The 18,640-nt window shown below is 34.0% G+C and overlaps 1 protein-coding gene across 1 annotated transcript in view; it reads left to right on the forward strand.

Moving 5' to 3' along the window:
- The window catches only part of ERBB4 (erb-b2 receptor tyrosine kinase 4), a 675,494-nt gene that overhangs the window by 366,262 nt on the left and 290,592 nt on the right, over positions 1-18,640 (forward strand). Inside the window, exons 5-11 of the mRNA XM_033859813.2 lie at positions 2,136-2,254; positions 4,957-5,098; positions 8,862-8,975; positions 9,098-9,224; positions 14,032-14,105; positions 14,980-15,070; positions 17,144-17,343. Of these exons, the coding sequence (XP_033715704.2) occupies positions 2,136-2,254; positions 4,957-5,098; positions 8,862-8,975; positions 9,098-9,224; positions 14,032-14,105; positions 14,980-15,070; positions 17,144-17,343 (867 nt within the window). The remainder of the gene's footprint in view (positions 1-2,135; positions 2,255-4,956; positions 5,099-8,861; positions 8,976-9,097; positions 9,225-14,031; positions 14,106-14,979; positions 15,071-17,143; positions 17,344-18,640) is intronic.

Here is an 18,640-nt window from a genome sequence, read left to right on the forward strand (position 1 = left end):
AGGAATTATATTTGAATCTGTTCTTTCCAAAAGTGTCTTTAAAAGTGTTTCCTTTATATGGTATTAATTACTAATTAGGACATCTAAGTAAATATAACAATTGGTTAAAAGATAGGAACGTTAATGTAAAGCACATGTATGAATATGAAGAGTTAATGAGTAGATTTAATTCATCTGCTTACTTGCTCAGAAGCAAGTGTGTCAGATTAACTCAGGGTGGAGATGTGTCTGAAAAGGTTTCAGAGCAAATGGCACCTTAAGTGGATCTTATGAATGAGTATTTGCTAGACAGAGAAGGCAGATAGGGTTCTTTTCGTCATGAAGGAATGCATTGTGAAAAGGCAGTGAAAATTACAGTTGAGTACCATGAAAGGAACTGGGGACCACAAGTGGTATTTCTCTGTCTGGATGTGAAGATCACGATGAAAGTAGTGAGAGATGCCGGTAGAAATGATGGTCAATTGATAGAGGACTTCTATTCCTTGCTAAGGGTTTACTCCTCTAGTGCAGAGATGGGAAGTAAGCTTCATACTGTGAAACAACACTGATTTATATGCAGTTGCCCATATTTTCCAATCATTACTTTTAGAGTGGCATAGAGGATTGTGATCTGAGAAATCTTTTAGAAGGCTATGTAATAATTTAGAGCTAAGTCTCAGAACAAAGTTGGAGTAGAGAGGAGAGACAGTAATGAAAAATATCTATTGCTAGTAATTGGGATTTTTATTAGGTATGGGAAGTGAGGGTGAGGGGAAAGGAGAAATAGAAAACATGTCCCCAAATTTTAGTTGAGCTACTGGATAGATAGTACTATCATTAATTGAGGTAAGGGAACAAATAAGAGAGATATACTCGATGGTGGAGGTGGGGAAATGATACATTCCATTTTGTACATCTAAATGAGAACTTTTGTAGACACCTAGAAATACATATTGCATCTCAATAGAGAATTCAGATCTGGATCTGATGTTATCTACCTATAGGCAGTATGCAAAGCAGAGATGAATGGTTTCATCCAGGTATATGAGCCCTTAGACCAAAGATAATTGTGAAGACCAGCTCTGAGGAACACTAGAGTGTGGTGTCTTGCTATGATAGCAGTGAAGGAAGCTATGAAGAACTCAAAGAGGTGGGAAGAAACAAGGCTGAAGTGGAAATACAGAAGCAAAGAAATGATGTGCTACACATATGCTGTAAAATTCATTTCTCTAAATACTTTAAAAATATATCTTTGGAATAAGTGTGATAAGCAGAAATGTGTCCCTCAATGCTATAATTTTGATGTCCAGTGTATACCTTGACATACTGCTGTCAGCTTGGATTGAAGGATGTTATAAGAAAAAACTAATAGAAGTTTTTGTTGTGTTTGTTATGAATATATCTCCCTCCCTCTCTCTCTTCCTTTCCTCCTTCCTTCTTTCCCTCCTCCATCCTTTCCTTCCTCCTGTTGTGTTGCACTCTTCCTTACACAAGTCCCTCCTTTTTCAGAACTCTTAGAAGAAATTTCACTTAAATCTCAGGAATAGAAACAGTTGTGCTACTACAGATCCATTATCTATCTCTCTTTGTCTGCCTGCCTACCTACCTATTTATTTGTCAGTCACATATCCATTTTATCACCTATCTAGCATCGATGTATCTGATAGGAATGATATAATGTGAATCATGTAAAAGTTTCTGTTCCCCTTTCTGCATTGACTGCCAAAAATGTTGCACTCACTCCTGGGGACACCTCCCGCTGCAGGCCCTCACTGTGCACACTGTAAGTTGACTTCGCTGCTGACTCCATCCTTCACAACCTGCCAAAATGTCGCATTCAGTTGTTCTAAATTTGATTCTTTCTTGCTAAGTTGTGTGAGTTTTGTAAAGCCTTTAAGTATTTGCTGGAACAAGAAAGAATATAGAAAACAAATTCGTGTATTAATTTTGAAGCATTTTAATTTTGCAGTAATTTTGGGTTTTACAGTAATTTTGATCAATTGCAGACTTCCTTCAGTAAATGTTTGCTGAGCTGAGTCAATGACAGTTGAGTACATTGTTTCTCCAGGGCTCAACTTTTCTCAGCTACTCCAAATCCCCTTAGAAGTTTCTCTTGGTGGCTGACTTTGATGAGGACCTATCTCTGTCTTCTGCAGTGACAAGGACTGTCTGTGCAGAACAGTGTGATGGCAGGTGCTACGGACCCTACGTTAGTGACTGCTGTCACCGAGAATGTGCTGGAGGCTGCTCGGGACCTAAGGATACCGACTGCTTTGTAAGTCTGGCAGCTGTCCCTTTCACTCTCTGGTCCCCCCCTCCATCCTGGTTTGACTCAGGCACCTTGAGTCTTTAATATCTTATTAAGATAAGATCAAATTTTGCCATTTTAGGATTAAGAAAGATACTCTGACTTCCTAGAAGTCATTCCTTCACTGGGTGGCTATTAATTAACTAGGATTGTTTTGTTCTACTAAACGAATTATGTCTTTCTGATTACAATTTATATTATGAGTGAGGTTTATTGGACAACATGAAGGAGAACATATTGAGATATCTTTTAAAAAGCTAACAGCATCCTTCCAGAATTTACGGTGATTACCTATGTGTGTTGTTGCATCGTTGAGTCGAGTCTTCTGAGTGGGGGCACTTGCATTTTATTTCTCAAATATAAATTTCAAGATTAAATCACACAAATTTATGAATTTAACTGTTTTACAGTTTATATTGTTTACAAGCTAAATTATTCAAGATTTATAAGATTTACAAATGCACGTTTAAAGCAATTTATATGCTAATCTGTATGATTTTTATTTTAGAAGAGGACACTTTTATGTCCTCAAAATTAATATTTATAGCTTGTAGGGGTCACTTTTTAATTACATTTTGATATCCTTGATAAAGGTCTTTCTATTCTTTTGAATACATGCAGACGATTCTGTGAGCTATAGTTAATGAAATTTTATACACACAGAGAATTAGTTTCATTTTAAGCTAAAAATCATAAAATAATAAACTATTTTTGTTGCTAAAATTGCACACAGGAATTTATTTTTTTTTCCCCTCTCAAATATCCAGAGAATACACAGATATATTTAGAACTGAGTCTTTTTTTCAATTTGGCACTTAATTCTGGAAATAAGCAAATTATAGATTATAGCTCTTATGATGTAGATACACAGTAATTTCTTTTCTTAATGTCACAAGAAACTTAATTTGTCTATCCTAATTTTATAGTGAAACAAAAGTGTGTATTGCAGAAATGAGTAGGGAGGAAGAAGGAAAGAGAAGAAAAATGTTAAAAGTATACAGAAGATGCTCAGCAGATCTTGAACTGAGACCCTTTCCCTTGCCTATCACCAGACACGGGATTGAAGCTTGATCTGGAAGTTGCTGAACAAGTGTTTCAAAACAGTAATTTCAAAACAGTAGCAACAATAAACACCAACAATTGATGTTAACTTTCACTTAGAAGCTTCACTGCATTTTTTTCATGGTTCCATTGTCACAATAAGCAGAGTGCTGAGGGAGCTTCAGAATTCTCATTTCATTACTTTTAGGGAATAGTCCAGTGATTCCACTTTGGCATTTAGTACAGAATGTTCAAGAATGCCAGACCAAGACTTTGGTGTAAGTTATGTTGTATTGTATGCTGTCTGGAAGGTAAACTTGTTTGATTTCTCTGGCTTATGTCCCTTTGTTGCCAAGCAATCTGTGCACAACACTGTATAAAATATGTTAGTAAAGCAATTATGAGGACACATGAAGCTTTATACCCATAAATTAAAACTTACTGAGTTTCCTAGATTGGTTTTTAATAGATTCTTCCTGGAGAGTGTCATCTTAGTGAATAATGTATTATCAGTGAATCTCGTTCTGATTATGCATCTCATAGACCATCATCAGGGAATTGTCATGTTTGTAATAAAGTGCTTGCTAAAACAACAATTGATTAAGAAAATGTTTTGAGGAAACAGAATAAATTAGTGCTTATTAATAAGCATACGTACAATATATGATGATATGTAAAATATAGCTTGAGTTCACATTAGCTTGCCTTCCAAGGCCTAAATTATTCCTATGAATGTTTAAATTGTTAAATTAAGATAATTAGTTCATCCCCTATTTTGCTAATCACATGTTTTTATGTACTTATACATATGTTCTCTTTTCATATCAAATACCTAACTCTTAGGTGGTACAATTGTTTTTAATCATTCTCAAATGCATTTGAACATATTAACAAATTGAGGTCTCAATACAAATATATGTCAGCAGAAACAAATTCACTTGAACTGGTGACTTTTAGTAAATGGTATAACATTATGAAAAAGACTATATAGGAAATGGTATCATATTATTTAATTATGGGCTAAGTATAGCTACTTCTTTACATTTTGGCATTGTACCCCCTACATTTACACTTGACTAGTCACCTGCCAGAGACTTTTCTTTAAGTCCAGTTTGAATGACCATCACATTTTCTCACTATACGATGGTGATGAATGGACTTACCATATCACTTAAGGCACTGAACTCTCCAAACCAGCTTTAAGGAAATTCTAGCCTGTACAAATGGAGATTTAGTTGTCACTGCCAGACTCTAAGAATCAACATAAACCCTTTGGATAAGGGTAAGCTTAAATAAGTTTTCACTATTATCTAACTTTAATAATTTAAACCAATTCTCAGTTTAGAAATCAATGGATAGATACCAAGCAATTAGAACATCAATAACTGTAGATGGTATATTTACTGATATTAGAAAAACAGTTTTGTAAAATTGAGAAGTACAAAATAAATGCAAAGTTAAAAAATAAGCCCTTACAACTAGGAAGTTATCAGATTTTCCAGTTTTTATGAAATTGATGTACGCTGAGTAAACAATACAACCTATCACAGAACTGTTGTAGCAGTGTCCCTTTAACAAGTATTATGAAGGTTATTTTTAAAACAAAATTAATCTTTGCTGTGTTGCAGGCCTGCATGAACTTCAATGATAGTGGAGCATGTGTTACTCAGTGTCCGCAAACTTTTGTCTACAATCCAACAACCTTTCAACTGGAGCATAACTTCAATGCAAAATACACCTATGGAGCATTTTGTGTCAAGAAGTGCCCACGTAAGTAACAGGATAAGAAGAGCCAAATCAATTAGCTCATCATTTAAAAGCAGAGGAATTTCATGTAAGTTTATTGAATTTCAAAATTGTGACAATATTGTGAATTACTTGAGAATTGGTACTATTATTATCATTTCACAAATAAGAAAATTAAAATTCAAAAAATTGAAGTGATTGGTTCATAGTCTCAGCAAAGTAGTGGCATGTTTGAAGTTATAGTACAGTGTCATTCATTGACTTCTAAACTCAATATTTTCACTATATGTCAATGGTTTTGCACACGATTTTGTTCCTCAGAAAAGTGATTAGTTAAGTAGCAGCAAGCTATGTAATGAAAGAGATCTGCTCTAATAACAATGCATTTTCACCTAAAATTATTTCTTATTATTTATTTGTTATAGAATGTATAGCATTGTAGTCTTAACATCAAATCCAATGTTAAACAATAACAGTGGATATAAAGGGCATGTTAAGGGGCCTTTACCAAATTGACAATTCATCCTGGGGATACACAATGACCGATTTAGCTTTCATCAAGAATAGTATATGTCTCAATACCTGTTCAAGTCAGTTTCTTTGCTTAAAAAGACCAATGAGACAGTTCTTCAATATTTTACTTACTGGAAGGCTAAAAAAAACCACTACTTTTATCCACATACTCAATTAAAAGAAGACTTTACATTCTACAGCACACAGATACTGTGTTTTTGTTCTTGTTTTGCTTTGTCCACGTGATGAAGTATGAAGTGTAAGGGACGTGGTATTAGAGTGGCTTCGGTTATAGCTTTGCCCACTTATTAGTCGTGTGATTTTAGATAAACTATTTAGTTTTCTATTTCCTCCTCTTTAAAATGTGGATAATCATATGTACCCTCTCTCTTTCCCAGATACATTATAAAGATCAAAGGGATAGGGGATAGGGTTCAGAGCAATAGTATGTAAAAACAAGTCTTTGAAAGCAATGATGATTCCAGCCTTTATTATTAAATATTTTATATTGATTAAAAGAATAATTATGAGTGTGTGTATATATATATATATATATATATATATATATATATTTAACATGGCTCTAACTTACCATTTTAAAATCACAGACACACTAACTCTAGGATAGAAGAGATTTTTCCATCTTAAACAATTTTATATCCAAAGTTATGTTTTTGATCTAACAGCTTCTCATCTGAAGTTACCCTATATTTCCCCGTCTACTGTCTTGCAAAATAGGGGGCTTGAGAGTATTGTAGAATGTGGCTAGATGATGAATTTCTTCGGTTTCTTAGACAAATGTCCTCCTGCTCTACTACTTCATATTATGGTGGTTTGCCCCAAAGATAGTCAAAACCATGCTTTTTTGAAATTTTTGGTGCTTTCCTTTTTATTCAAGCCCTGAGGTTGAGGCCCAAGGCTTGGTCTGGAGTGCAAGACCAGAAAAACCTGAGCTAGGGAATTTTCCTTTTCTTTATTACATCCTTTGTAGTGTCTCATCTGAAGTCTCTCAACTCCTAAGTTATGACAAGGGGCTAAATACTTAGGACTGTTTTTTGAAATTAAATGCCCAGTTACCATAGATATGGTAACTCATAAACTTCCTTTCATGGATTAGTTTAGGTCTATCCAATTACAGATTAATTTAAAGAACTTCATTATTTATCTATGTAAAATTCAAATCTTTGAGGGACCTTGATTTGCTAAACTGTAGCTGTCTTAGAAAAACAAAGATGTTCAGTTTCTAAATACTGGTCTACAGTTCCTAATTCAGAATTCTGAAATTCAAAAACCCTAAACAACAAATATTTTTTGAAACTAATTTGACTGCAAAATCTGAACCTAACCGATAATGAAGATATTTGTAACCTTTTTTAAAAATTTCACTTGGCATAAATTGCTGCAAAAATGTGGAAGTTTTTAAATACGAGGTATCCCTAAAGACCTTGCAGAAAGGATGTTTACACCTGTTGCAGGTTGGGTTCCCCTGAGACAGAGACTATGGTTGTTTAAGAAGTGTTCTCAGAATCAAGACCCATGAGGGAAGGAAATGAAGCGAGATCAGGCTGTGACGGAGTCTCAGCAAAGTGTCTCTTTTGTGGTGGATGCCCTCTAGTGGATATTAACTTGGAATACAAAGATCTTCACACTTTATACCCACTCTCATGGATTCATATATATGCCTCTACCCCAGACTCCCTTCAATCCCAATTCCAGATTTTCCAGTACTTCTTCTCCTAGGGCAAGCCACTGCTCATGAGTTCATATTTATTCTAAACTCCTATTTATTCCCTACAAAGTAAAGGATCGTTTGCACTACCCAGAACTATGCCCATTGGTGGGATTTTTCCTTGCCACTATATTTCAAGTCCACTCCTGACTGAGGCTGCAGGGCAGCTGCCATCCATTTTCAGCTGCTTGCACCCACACCCCAAGCTTAGTTTTTGTCTTCCTCTGTCAGCTTGTCATACGTGCTCTCTCTTGGTCCCCATGCAGCCATGGGTATGAGCTTAGTGAAAGGTGCCAGCACAGCGGTGGATGACGTGGGGATTTGGACCACCTGCTTATGCAGTTTACTCGTGCGTCTACCCCTGCTCACATCAATCCCAAATGTACTGCTTCCATCTTACAATGGATTGCTGTTGGACCTGCTCAACATTATGATGGTTTTTAACAAAACCTTGTGTGTGATGGGCAATTCTGGCTACAAGATCAATCCGTGACTCATGGTTAGGTAGTCTATCTCTGCCAGGACCCAGAAGTATGTCAGGAGTTGTTTATTAAATGGTGTATAATTCCTAGAGGTCTCAGCTGGGATTTCCCGGTCGGGACTTGCCATAACTCCACGTGGCATATCTTCCCGCCAGAGATACTTCTAATGTCATAGAGCCTCTTGGGTTTTGTGATCCAAGTAGCAGAATTGCTTGTACCCCAGCCTGGACCTGCATCATGTGCCTTTCCTGCTCTGGGCCCCCTTCAAGGTCAGAAGCCTTCTAGACTACTGAATGTTGGGCCAGAAGCAGTTTTTCCAAACATGGAAGGATGCTGCCTTCAAAACCCAAAGCAGCCTAGCAGGTATTGTGTTTTCCCTTTATCGTGGGAGGCCCTAGATGCAAAAATTTGTCCTTATTTTTGGGAGGGAATGTTCTGGCATATTCCAGACCACTGGATTCCTAAACATTTCGCCATGTCAGGTAATTAGATGTTCCTGGTTTAGTTAATATACCTTTCCTAAAGTACTGCCCTTTCAAATTTCATTTTGTTTCTTCGTGTAAAACTATGGGACAGTTTCTACGGCACTCCAATGAAAGATGAACACATTTTAAACATTTCTTCTTGGATATGAAGTGCACTCCCTTCATCCAAGGCAGTTTAACTTCAGCTTCATTTGTGCTTCATGTAACTTGAAGTATTTTTAGACTTCAAACTTGCATGATGACGTGAAATGAAGTGGAACTACTGAAAAACACAAACTAAATGTCATGCAGTTTCCTAAGTCTATAAAAGAAATTCACTATCTTGGGGGCAATTCAGAATGTGGAGCAGTAGTCAAGCAAGTACCAGTTGTTGTTAACACACACTGCCCTTGGATTTGAATGTGGGTGTTCGTAGATGCTATTTCAGGTGGAGATATTTAGACAGAGTTGTTTTAGGGAAAGAAACATACGTACTATCATTTTCAAATGAAAATAATTTTCAAACCCTAAAATATCTTGTTTTAAAATCTTTTGCTGAACCTCAACGTTATTGTTAATTTTACCTTTTTTTTTATCAGATAACTTCGTGGTCGATTCCAGTTCCTGTGTGCGTGCCTGCCCTAGTTCCAAGATGGAAGTAGAAGAAAATGGGATTAAAATGTGTAAACCTTGTACTGACATTTGCCCAAAAGGTGATGATATTTTTTTTCATTTTATAATGAAAAAATACTGTTATTTTATAATAAAAATGCAATAATTTATTGACTAAAGAAAAATTTTCTCAGCTCTCTAATTGTGCATCTTGTTTCTACAGCTTGTGATGGCATTGGCACAGGATCATTGATGTCAGCTCAGACCGTGGATTCTAGTAACATTGACAAATTCATAAACTGCACCAAAATCAATGGGAATTTGATCTTCCTAGTCACTGGTATTCATGGGTCAGTATTACATTTTTGTGGAAAATTGTTTTACGAAGTGCAGACAAAGCTTAAGAGATTCTGTAGTTTTGTCTGTTTGATTCCTTTTGACACAGAGTTCCACTACACATTAATGCTTTCCTCCAACAAAGTCAAATGCCAGATTTCACCAGCAGTGATAGTAAAACAAATTTTGGGGGTACATCCAGATTATGAATTTGGTGACAACTTAGATTTAAAAATATCGATTTATATATAAGCTAAGATGTATTTACAGGACATTTTCCTCAAATCCATAGATTTCAGTAAGCTTGGCACATTTGTGGATATGTTTAGGGAAACAGTATCAGTGGACAAAGTGGGGAATTTCATTCAAATTCCTAACCAATTAGTTCAAAACAACATAAATTAATGCATCTCACAGAAAACAAATCAGTAAGTTGAAATTCTGAGCTTTCAGGTATTTTCTTTGCCTTGCTGCATCTTTTTCTGTTTTAGACTTGGGAAGTCAGTGATAAATCTATTAAATGTATTTCATTTTAGCAATAAAAATTGTAACATTTTCTGGGCCCCTTCATTACAGAACCACCTGCTGTTTTTAACTGGGAAAATGACCAAGTTTGCATCCTTTCAACTGTAATGAAAATATCAATATTTTTACTTTATATTTTATCTATTTGTATATATCACTACTTAATTCCTAAATATTAGTGCTATGGGCTACAGATAAAAAATATCACTCACATATTTCAATTCAAAAGATTACTCTAAACATATATCATTTCTAGAAGCAAAACAATTTAACACATTATGAATAAATACGTCAAATAGGAACAATAAGAGAAATAGAACAAAGCGTTTCTTTCCATTCACATAAATTACCGTAGGTCTTAGTACATAAAGCATTTCTTTACTTTAAAATATAGCTTTAATATGGATCTGTGCCAGAAACTGTAATAGTATGTATTCACTTTCTGTTATATTTGGTCTAAGAGGTGTTTCTTGTTGTTTTGTTTTTTAAAATAAGATCCAGATTTTTAACGTCTCTTTAAAAAAAATGTGCATGTGATTACTCTTAGTTTACATGGCAACAATCTATTGGAGATGGGTGGTACTACCATTTTGAGATGGGACACATTCAGTCGGCTCCACCATGGACAATCTGTATTGAGCTGTGTGGCTTCCATGTCAAACAACTCCAATGTAAAGTTGAGAACTGGGTTAATAATAAATACCTACATCTTCTGGTTGTTGTGGAGATTCAAAATAAAACAAAATATACATTTTTTTAAGTGTTCAGCCCAGTGCCTGGCATACAGTAAACCTTAATAAATGGTATAAAAAAGAAAGAAAAAGGTGGGGGAAGGGAAGGAGTAAAGGAGGGAAAGGGGAGAGAGAGAGAGGTAAAGAGAGAGATTGAAAAGTAACAAAAATAGAAGTTAAAAATTGCTAAACCTCCGAAACAAAAGAAAGTTAAAAAAAAGGAGAAAAAGGCACTTCAAGAGGAAAATCTCAGTGACTATATCTAGTATATAGCACAGCATACAGTGCAACAGATAATATCTCATAGACTACTGGAAACCAAATAAAGACAAAGTTATTTTCATGGCAATCCTTACTTTACGATGTCATACTTCCTAGTTCAGACGATTATTATTTGTCCTTAATTATAACACTTAAATTTAACATTATAATTAATATTATTGTGTCTTAAGCATAATATATAAGGCATTTTCCAGGACAAATATATATGTGAAATAAGATATGTTCCTCACTCCTAGTCTCATGCCAACATGAAACATATTCTGAAGCCTTTCCCTTTCATTTTAGGAAAGTATTAATATAAAGTTAATTGAGTAGGTCTCAGACACTTATGTGTAGGCATATGTGTATTCATGTCTGTAATATGTGTGTGCATATGGACAAAGAGAGAGATTTTAAAGATGAATAACATGAGGTATTATTAACAAAGCTTTCAGTAAATTAACAAAATTTTTTACTTCACTTAATTTCCATTACCCTATATCTTCTACTATCTAGTTTTTAATAGGATGTATGGTTTGATTAAAATAGCTAGAGTATTTCTTTAAACTAATAGAAGTGAAAAACCCATAATTAAGTAAGAGTGTACTTTTCAAAAACAAATTTCTGCAAAAAATAAATTTACTGTGAAGTTGTCAACTAAAATGTTAACATATAAAAGAGCTCAATGTTCAGTTTATAGCACGATACCACCATTGCTAGAAATAAACTAGGCATTCTTATTTCCTTATTTAGAATGGGAACTGCAGACAAAATTCAGCGTTCAGGGTTATCATAGGATCCCCTTTCGTGTCTTGTCATGTCTAATAATGTCCCTGTGAATATGCTTAGAGCAATAAAATGCTCACCAAATAAGCATGTTCATGCTGTGTCACAGTGTGACACAAACAAGAAAGTACTTAGATGATCGACTGTAATGATGATAGACAATGGGAAACAGATAATGAGCTTGGTGAAAAAAATAACGTGATTTCTATGGAATTGTGAAAATATGTTTCTCTCTCTTTATCCTGAGCTTTATTTTGGATCACCCAACACAATAACAGGGTGGACATAATGTTTTTTTTCATGGTCCTGAATTTAGCTAGGAAACTTCTCAATTTTAAAATCTATGGATTTCAAGTGGCTGTAGGGTGGAACGCCCTAGGGGTACTTTTAAGTTGGTAAGTGGGATTCTGTCAATTTATTTTATGAGAGTCCTGAATCTCTAAAATTAAGTATATAAAATTTCTGTGGTCCGCTGGGCTTCATGTGAACAGTCCAGAATTCATTTCATTCCTGGCAACCTGGAAGTGTTCTCAGTAAAGGTTTGGACTGACCCCATTATTGTGTGCTTGACCTGAACTTTGAGTGTTTCTCAGTAAAGCAGGAATATTTGATTATATGGCTAGAGCTATTCTAGACACTGCTTTTCATCAAAGAACAAATGTTGAAAGTTCATTCTACTACTGCAGAGCTGATATTTCATGTGCATGCAGACATCTTTGCACATTAGAAAATGATAGCAACCAGAATTTTCCCGCATGATGAACCTAATTTTGTGGCTCCATTTTCACTGAAAGCATAGATATTCATTCTATATATCTTCAGTTACAAATAGAGCAAGTTTGCTAGAATATTAATTTAGACTTTAAGCTTTTGAAAGATATTCATGTCACATTAAGGAAAATCTTAATTGTTTATGTGTGAATTATTGGGACACTCATTTATAGTGTTTCCAAGCCTTCTATAACACACCATGTTAAACTAGTAGCACAATGTATTGATTAAACATCTTAGTTTTTCTCAGTTTGAAGCAGTAATTTCATTAAGCAAGATTTTTTTTTTTCTTTTAAAAGATATGGGATGGTTCACAGTATAGAAAATATGCAGATGAATCAAGCAGAGAGAGCCAGTAAAAGGTGGTTCCAGAGATCAAGTTTGCTGAACTAATAGAGAATGTTTTCAAGGCTCTAATGCCAGGATGAATAAATGCTGGTAGATTCAGAATCAGATTCTTAGAAGAAAGGCCATATGCTTATCTGTTTGTCAGGGGACTGTGGAGCACATTGACTGATAGCCTCCAATGGATCATGTATCCTAGTGTTTATTCCCCATGTGAAAAAGAAGGTTCTCAGAGACTGGTAAAACAACAGATATCCAGTACAAGGATAAAATTCAGTTGATTGCTAAAGGTGGATACAAACTGCTAAAAGAGCCTAATTCCTTGTTTTTAGAACGTTTGATCTCTCTTGGAGAAATGACCAGTGAATGGAATTTAATTTTTCTCTGAAGAGTATATATTAATATAAGGTTTCTACTTGCCCAGAATAGCACAGAGCACCTTTTAAAGTAATAAAACCTAGAAAAACTACTAAATATTACTTAAGAAAATCTGAAAATATTGCTTGAATTACTGAGAAATGTTTAATATTATGTTTATATTTGGCTTAATATTCAAGAATGTAATTATTTTGTATGGGCAGGTTGTTATAAATGAAAAATATTTTCCTAAGATGAAAACTTCTGAAAAATTCCATTAAATATTTAATTTTAAAGGTATTTTATATTAATTTATGTAAAGACAGGGCATTTATGTATCAATAACATTAATTACAAAAAATATATTTATGCATTAGGAGATTGTATTTTTAAAAATCCCCAAAATTTACAACACATTTTGAGTATTGTTAAATTTGTGGTAAATTTTATTTTCAAATGTTAGTATGATTCATATAGAGGGAAGCAAATAGTTTCTGTCATATGAAAGTGAACATAAATAAACAGATAGGAACAAGACTGCCCTGATAGATAAATATGAAAATACAGAAAAATGAAAAAGTTTACTTCCTGTATTTGTTTTCACCTTTCTTATGAAATTACAGGTTCTGTTAGCAATTTAGTATGCTTTGAGGAACCCAAAAGGCAATTATTCTCACCATAACATAATTTATTTGCAGTGTATATTTTTCCAATTGAGAATAAACTTTTAAAGGCAAAATAAAGTGGTTAATGAATGGAATTGCTATATTTGGAGGTTTATTCAGGATAGTCAAATTGAACCGTTCCTCTGGATCTAGAATAGCCTTCAATGAAGAACTCATAATCTGTGTCATCAAAATTTCCTGAAAGTACCTTTTAATCCCCTTCCACATCTAGCATAGAAAATCTGGATAAAACACTGCTAACCTTCCTATTGCTAATTAAAATTCAATTGGAATGAAATAATTTTTGTCACATTTCTCATATTTTCACCCCTTTATCTAATTTTAAGTTCGGCTTCATTTTTTTTTTTTTTTTTCCCTAGGGACCCTTACAATGCAATTGAAGCCATAGACCCAGAGAAACTGAACGTGTTTCGGACAGTCCGAGAGATAACAGGTAATTTTTAAAGTGAGTTTGTTGTGCTATGAACTATGTGAATTTTAGTCTTTTGTTAAAAATATTACATAGTATTGGAATTTTCAAAGCAAATTCTAGTTTTGAAAACACGTATTATTTTAAATGATGGGTGTCTTAGTTACTTAGCATCTGTGCACATTTTGAAATCTGTGGAATTAAAAAAAAATCCTTGAAATTTTGATGTTACTGTTTTTGCAAATGTCAGTGGATCTTTGAATCAATGTGTTTCTATTTACTTTTCACAAGTACTATTGAGGATGGGTAGCAGGTAGGATTCATTTAGCACATGTTTATTGAGGACCTGATATGTTCAGAGCTGTCATAGTAGATGATAATGGGGCCCATAGACATGAATCAGACATGGGTTTGCTATCAAAGAATGTAAAATCAAATAAGGAGGCTTAGTTATATACATAAATGTCTTAAAATGCAAGACAGCTGATGTTGTAAATGTACAGATAAGGTGGCAAAAGATTTCAGAGAAATTAAACTCTTTGTCTAGTTAGACTAAATAATTTTTCCATTTAGAAGAATAAATCAAATTAAGAATCATTTAAATCTTTTTTTTTTCATTTAAATCTTTAAACCATACACTTATATGATTCTGTATGTATATATTCTTGGTGTTCATTATTTTGACATTCATCATCTATTGAGTATTGTAGCCCAGAAACTTTGGGTAAGACACTGAATATTGGAAGAAGAAATATGATACAGAATGGTTCAAAAATAGGAATATTTGCTGCCTTTTCCTTACCTCCCATTTTCATCATATTTTAAGAATAATTGGTATTAAACACTGTTGCTGAGACAATGATATTCTGAATTATTTTACTGCCCTTATCTTTTGTAGGTTTCTTGAACATACAATCATGGCCCCCAAACATGACTGACTTCAGTGTTTTTTCTAACCTGGTGACCATTGGTGGAAGAGTACTCTATAGGTAGGTGTATATATTCAAAGTTATAGGTCTCTGAATCATGTGTACATTATGTCATAGCCATCAGACTCATTGATTTACTGATTCTAGAAATATTGGTTTTCCACTTTAAATTTTAAAGGAAAACTCAATGAAATGATTGTGCTTTAAAGTATACAACTTGATTTATCAACTGCCTGTCACTTAAAGTAATTTTAGTGTTTGGCAGTTGTGGAGTACATGATGTGAACCATAAAACTGAACCTTCATTTTGATCATATGTTATCATAATTAAAAGATAGACTTGAATGACTTTGTAATGACTTCGGTGTATGAGATACAAATGCTGTTTTTCCAGGAGGTTCTCATTTTGTCTCTGGAGCTATCATTTGAACAAACCATCACGGCGCTGATAATTTAGAATTTGGTCCACTATGCTACATGCAGTGCTGGTTAATAATGGACAGATAATCAGGGCTCAGAAGGATACTGTTCTAAAGTTCTAAAGTCAATATTTTTATTCACATAAGAAAAATATATGTTTTAATATTTATTAAGCCACTGTTTTTATTTTACTTCAGATTTCATCTGCACAAAATTATTGTTTATGAACTGTTAAAAGTCTATTTATATAAGGAGACCTTGATAATTTTTCTACTTAAATCCGAAAGATGCCTAAAGTCAATACTGTCATTAAATATTCTATAATAATGGTTCACAGGAAGTCCATTGAATTTTGCTATTAAAACAGGTATATCTGTAAGAACTTCTAAAATGTAAAGGGGAAAAGTGCTTAATAAAAAAGGATAGTTGAGAGATATAATCTATTCAAGTGCTATATGGAACCAATTGAATAAAGTGTTATAAATCTAAGTCAAGGCATTATTATGCTCACGTTGTAATCAACAACTAAGGATGGTTATGATGGGAACAAAGATTTGAGAGAGCGAATTACATCCCACTTGGTTACACACACACGTTATATATCTGTATATTAGAGTTCTCCATGCATGTGTATATATAAAACATGAAAAAGAATCTGAGTACTAAAAGCAAAGCAAATTTAGAGGACAGCTTTGATTTCCAAAATATAAAATAATGTTCATAAGTTGATTGAAATGTGGGAAACACATTTAGTCTTTAGAAAATGGACAAAGAATTTAATTACAAAGTGGACTATGTTGAGAAAACAACATCCTTGAAATGATAATTTGTTTCTACAGTGTAGTTGTTATTTAACTTTTAGAGATGCTTTCTCACTTGTCCAAGCCTTCTGAGTATTTTTTTTTTAGTTTAATTTTATTATTCTCTTTAATTTTTAACATCTCCTATCCTTATACATTTTTCAAGTATTACAATTAATGCTTTGGTTTCTGAGGTATAAATTAAAGCTAAATACCTATGGTCATTCTCTGAGATATTTACCTTCTGAAAGTGTGTCTAAATCTATTAAGTAGTTAGAGTTGAATTAATGTCTTACTTTGGGTAGATGAACAGTCACCCCATAAACATTTATTTAATTATTTAGTCTTAATACAGGATTTAATTCTTGAGGAACTTAAGATTCAGGGGTTAGGAGGGAAGGCAGTGAGCAGATACGTCAGTGGTACATATATAGACAGAAACAGAGATATCATTGATATTCATAATTATAAAAGATGGGCTTTTTGGGGGTGTTCAAGTGATTACTTTTAAAACAGTCAGCATATAGCATGTAAAGAAATAGTATTTGTGGGCTTCCCTGGTGGCACAGTGGTTGAGAGTCCGCCTGCTAATGCAGGGGACACGGGTTCGTGACCCGGTCCGGGAGGATCCCACATGCCGCGGAGCGGCTGGGCCCGTGAGCCATGGCCGCTGGGCCTGCGCTTCCGGAGCCTGTGCTCTGCGACGGGAGAGGCCACAGCAGTGAGAGGCCCGTGTACCGAAAAAAAAAAAAAGTAGTATTTGTATCTCAGGTTTATTAATTCAATCTTTTTTGCACTCTATTAACATTCTTTTTGGAGTAAGATATGACATCCTTATTTTACTTCAAGAATGCATGTCATGGCCAGAAAACAATTAGTACTGTTCCATTTTTTTCCTCTCCCCTCTCTTTAGTGGCCTTTCCTTGCTTATCCTCAAGCAACAGGGCATCACTTCTCTGCAATTCCAATCCCTGAAGGAAATCAGTGCAGGAAACATCTATATCACTGACAACAGCAACCTGTGTTATTATCATACCATTAACTGGACAACGCTCTTCAGCACAATCAACCAGAGAATAGTGATCCGGGACAACAGGAAAGCTGAAAACTGTAGTAAGTACATTACCCAAACCTTAAAAATCTAGAAACTTTAAACATTTTTTTTCTCATTCTACATTGGACCAAACAGTTAAACATAGTGGTGGGTCAGAATTGTTGTCGTCTTTTTCTCAACCCTTAAAAAAGGTTGGTATAAAATAATCAAATGGGTAACTTTTTATAATACATTGCATGTTTTTATAATGTATTTCATGTTCTCAAATCTCGCCTAATCATAAGAACCCTCCTGTGGAGATTTAGATTCAATAGGTGTAAGTGGAGCCTGGGAATCTAAATGTTTAATAAGCATCCTGGGTAATTCCTTGGATCCAATCAATTTATGGAAATCCACTCTATTAAATTTTCTGTTTATTTTTTGCTTCAGAGAATTTGATAACATAGAATAACAAAGTATTTGCCATTTAGGAGTGGTGAAAAAAAAAAAAAGACATGTTCTTCTGAAATGTGTAAAAATGCTGTTCCAGTAGTTTGCTAAACTTCATTTTATAAATGTGTTTTTGTAGGCATGGAGTGATCTCTTTTTTCATGTATTTTACTACTTTTTAATCCATTCCATCACTTCTTTGTTACACAGAAGCAAATACTGTTTTCATGAGTATATAACTAAGTCATTCCCATCTTATACTTTGATACTCCAATGATTAATACCTAATTCTTCCCTGTTTTTCTCCTGGGTATTACTTTATTCTGCATCCTATAAGTGCTACTACTATGCATATAGTAGTGACTTACTTTTAATAAATACAAAATAAAATGACTTAGAATTCAAAGAATCTGTTTACAAATGTATATTCTTGTTGTGGTCATGATAAGTCAGTCCTTTTAAAAGTCACATTTCTTAAGAAACATTTTGCTCTTAGGAAGTCTTCTTGCTTCTTTAATCTCACCATTGGAACAATCACAAGGGTATACATACATAATGATTAAGTTCATTAAGTATGTGAATGAATAGTATAGGACTTCTTAAAAAATGTAAACTCTTAAGAGGCCAACATGATTTAAATTTACCAAGTAGTCCATGAACTAATTAATTTATACCCCACCTTGTACCAGAAAGGGTTTAAGGCAGCTCAGGCTAGCAATTTTTATAAAATATAACTTATAATTTGTGAGGAATTCACATTTTAGCTCTTTTGGATCCTGAAAAGTATTTTCCAGAGAAAAGAGACCTATTGCAACATGAGATTCGTGTTTTGAGTGAACTTAAGTTCTTATATATTCTTCTGTTCCTCATAGAATCAAGAAATATAAAATATTGTTATATATCAAAATATGCATGTCCACATTGAAT

The sequence above is a fragment of the Tursiops truncatus genome, chromosome 7 (genome assembly GCF_011762595.2).
Source record: "Tursiops truncatus isolate mTurTru1 chromosome 7, mTurTru1.mat.Y, whole genome shotgun sequence".
Classification (NCBI taxonomy): Eukaryota; Metazoa; Chordata; class Mammalia; order Artiodactyla; family Delphinidae; genus Tursiops; species Tursiops truncatus.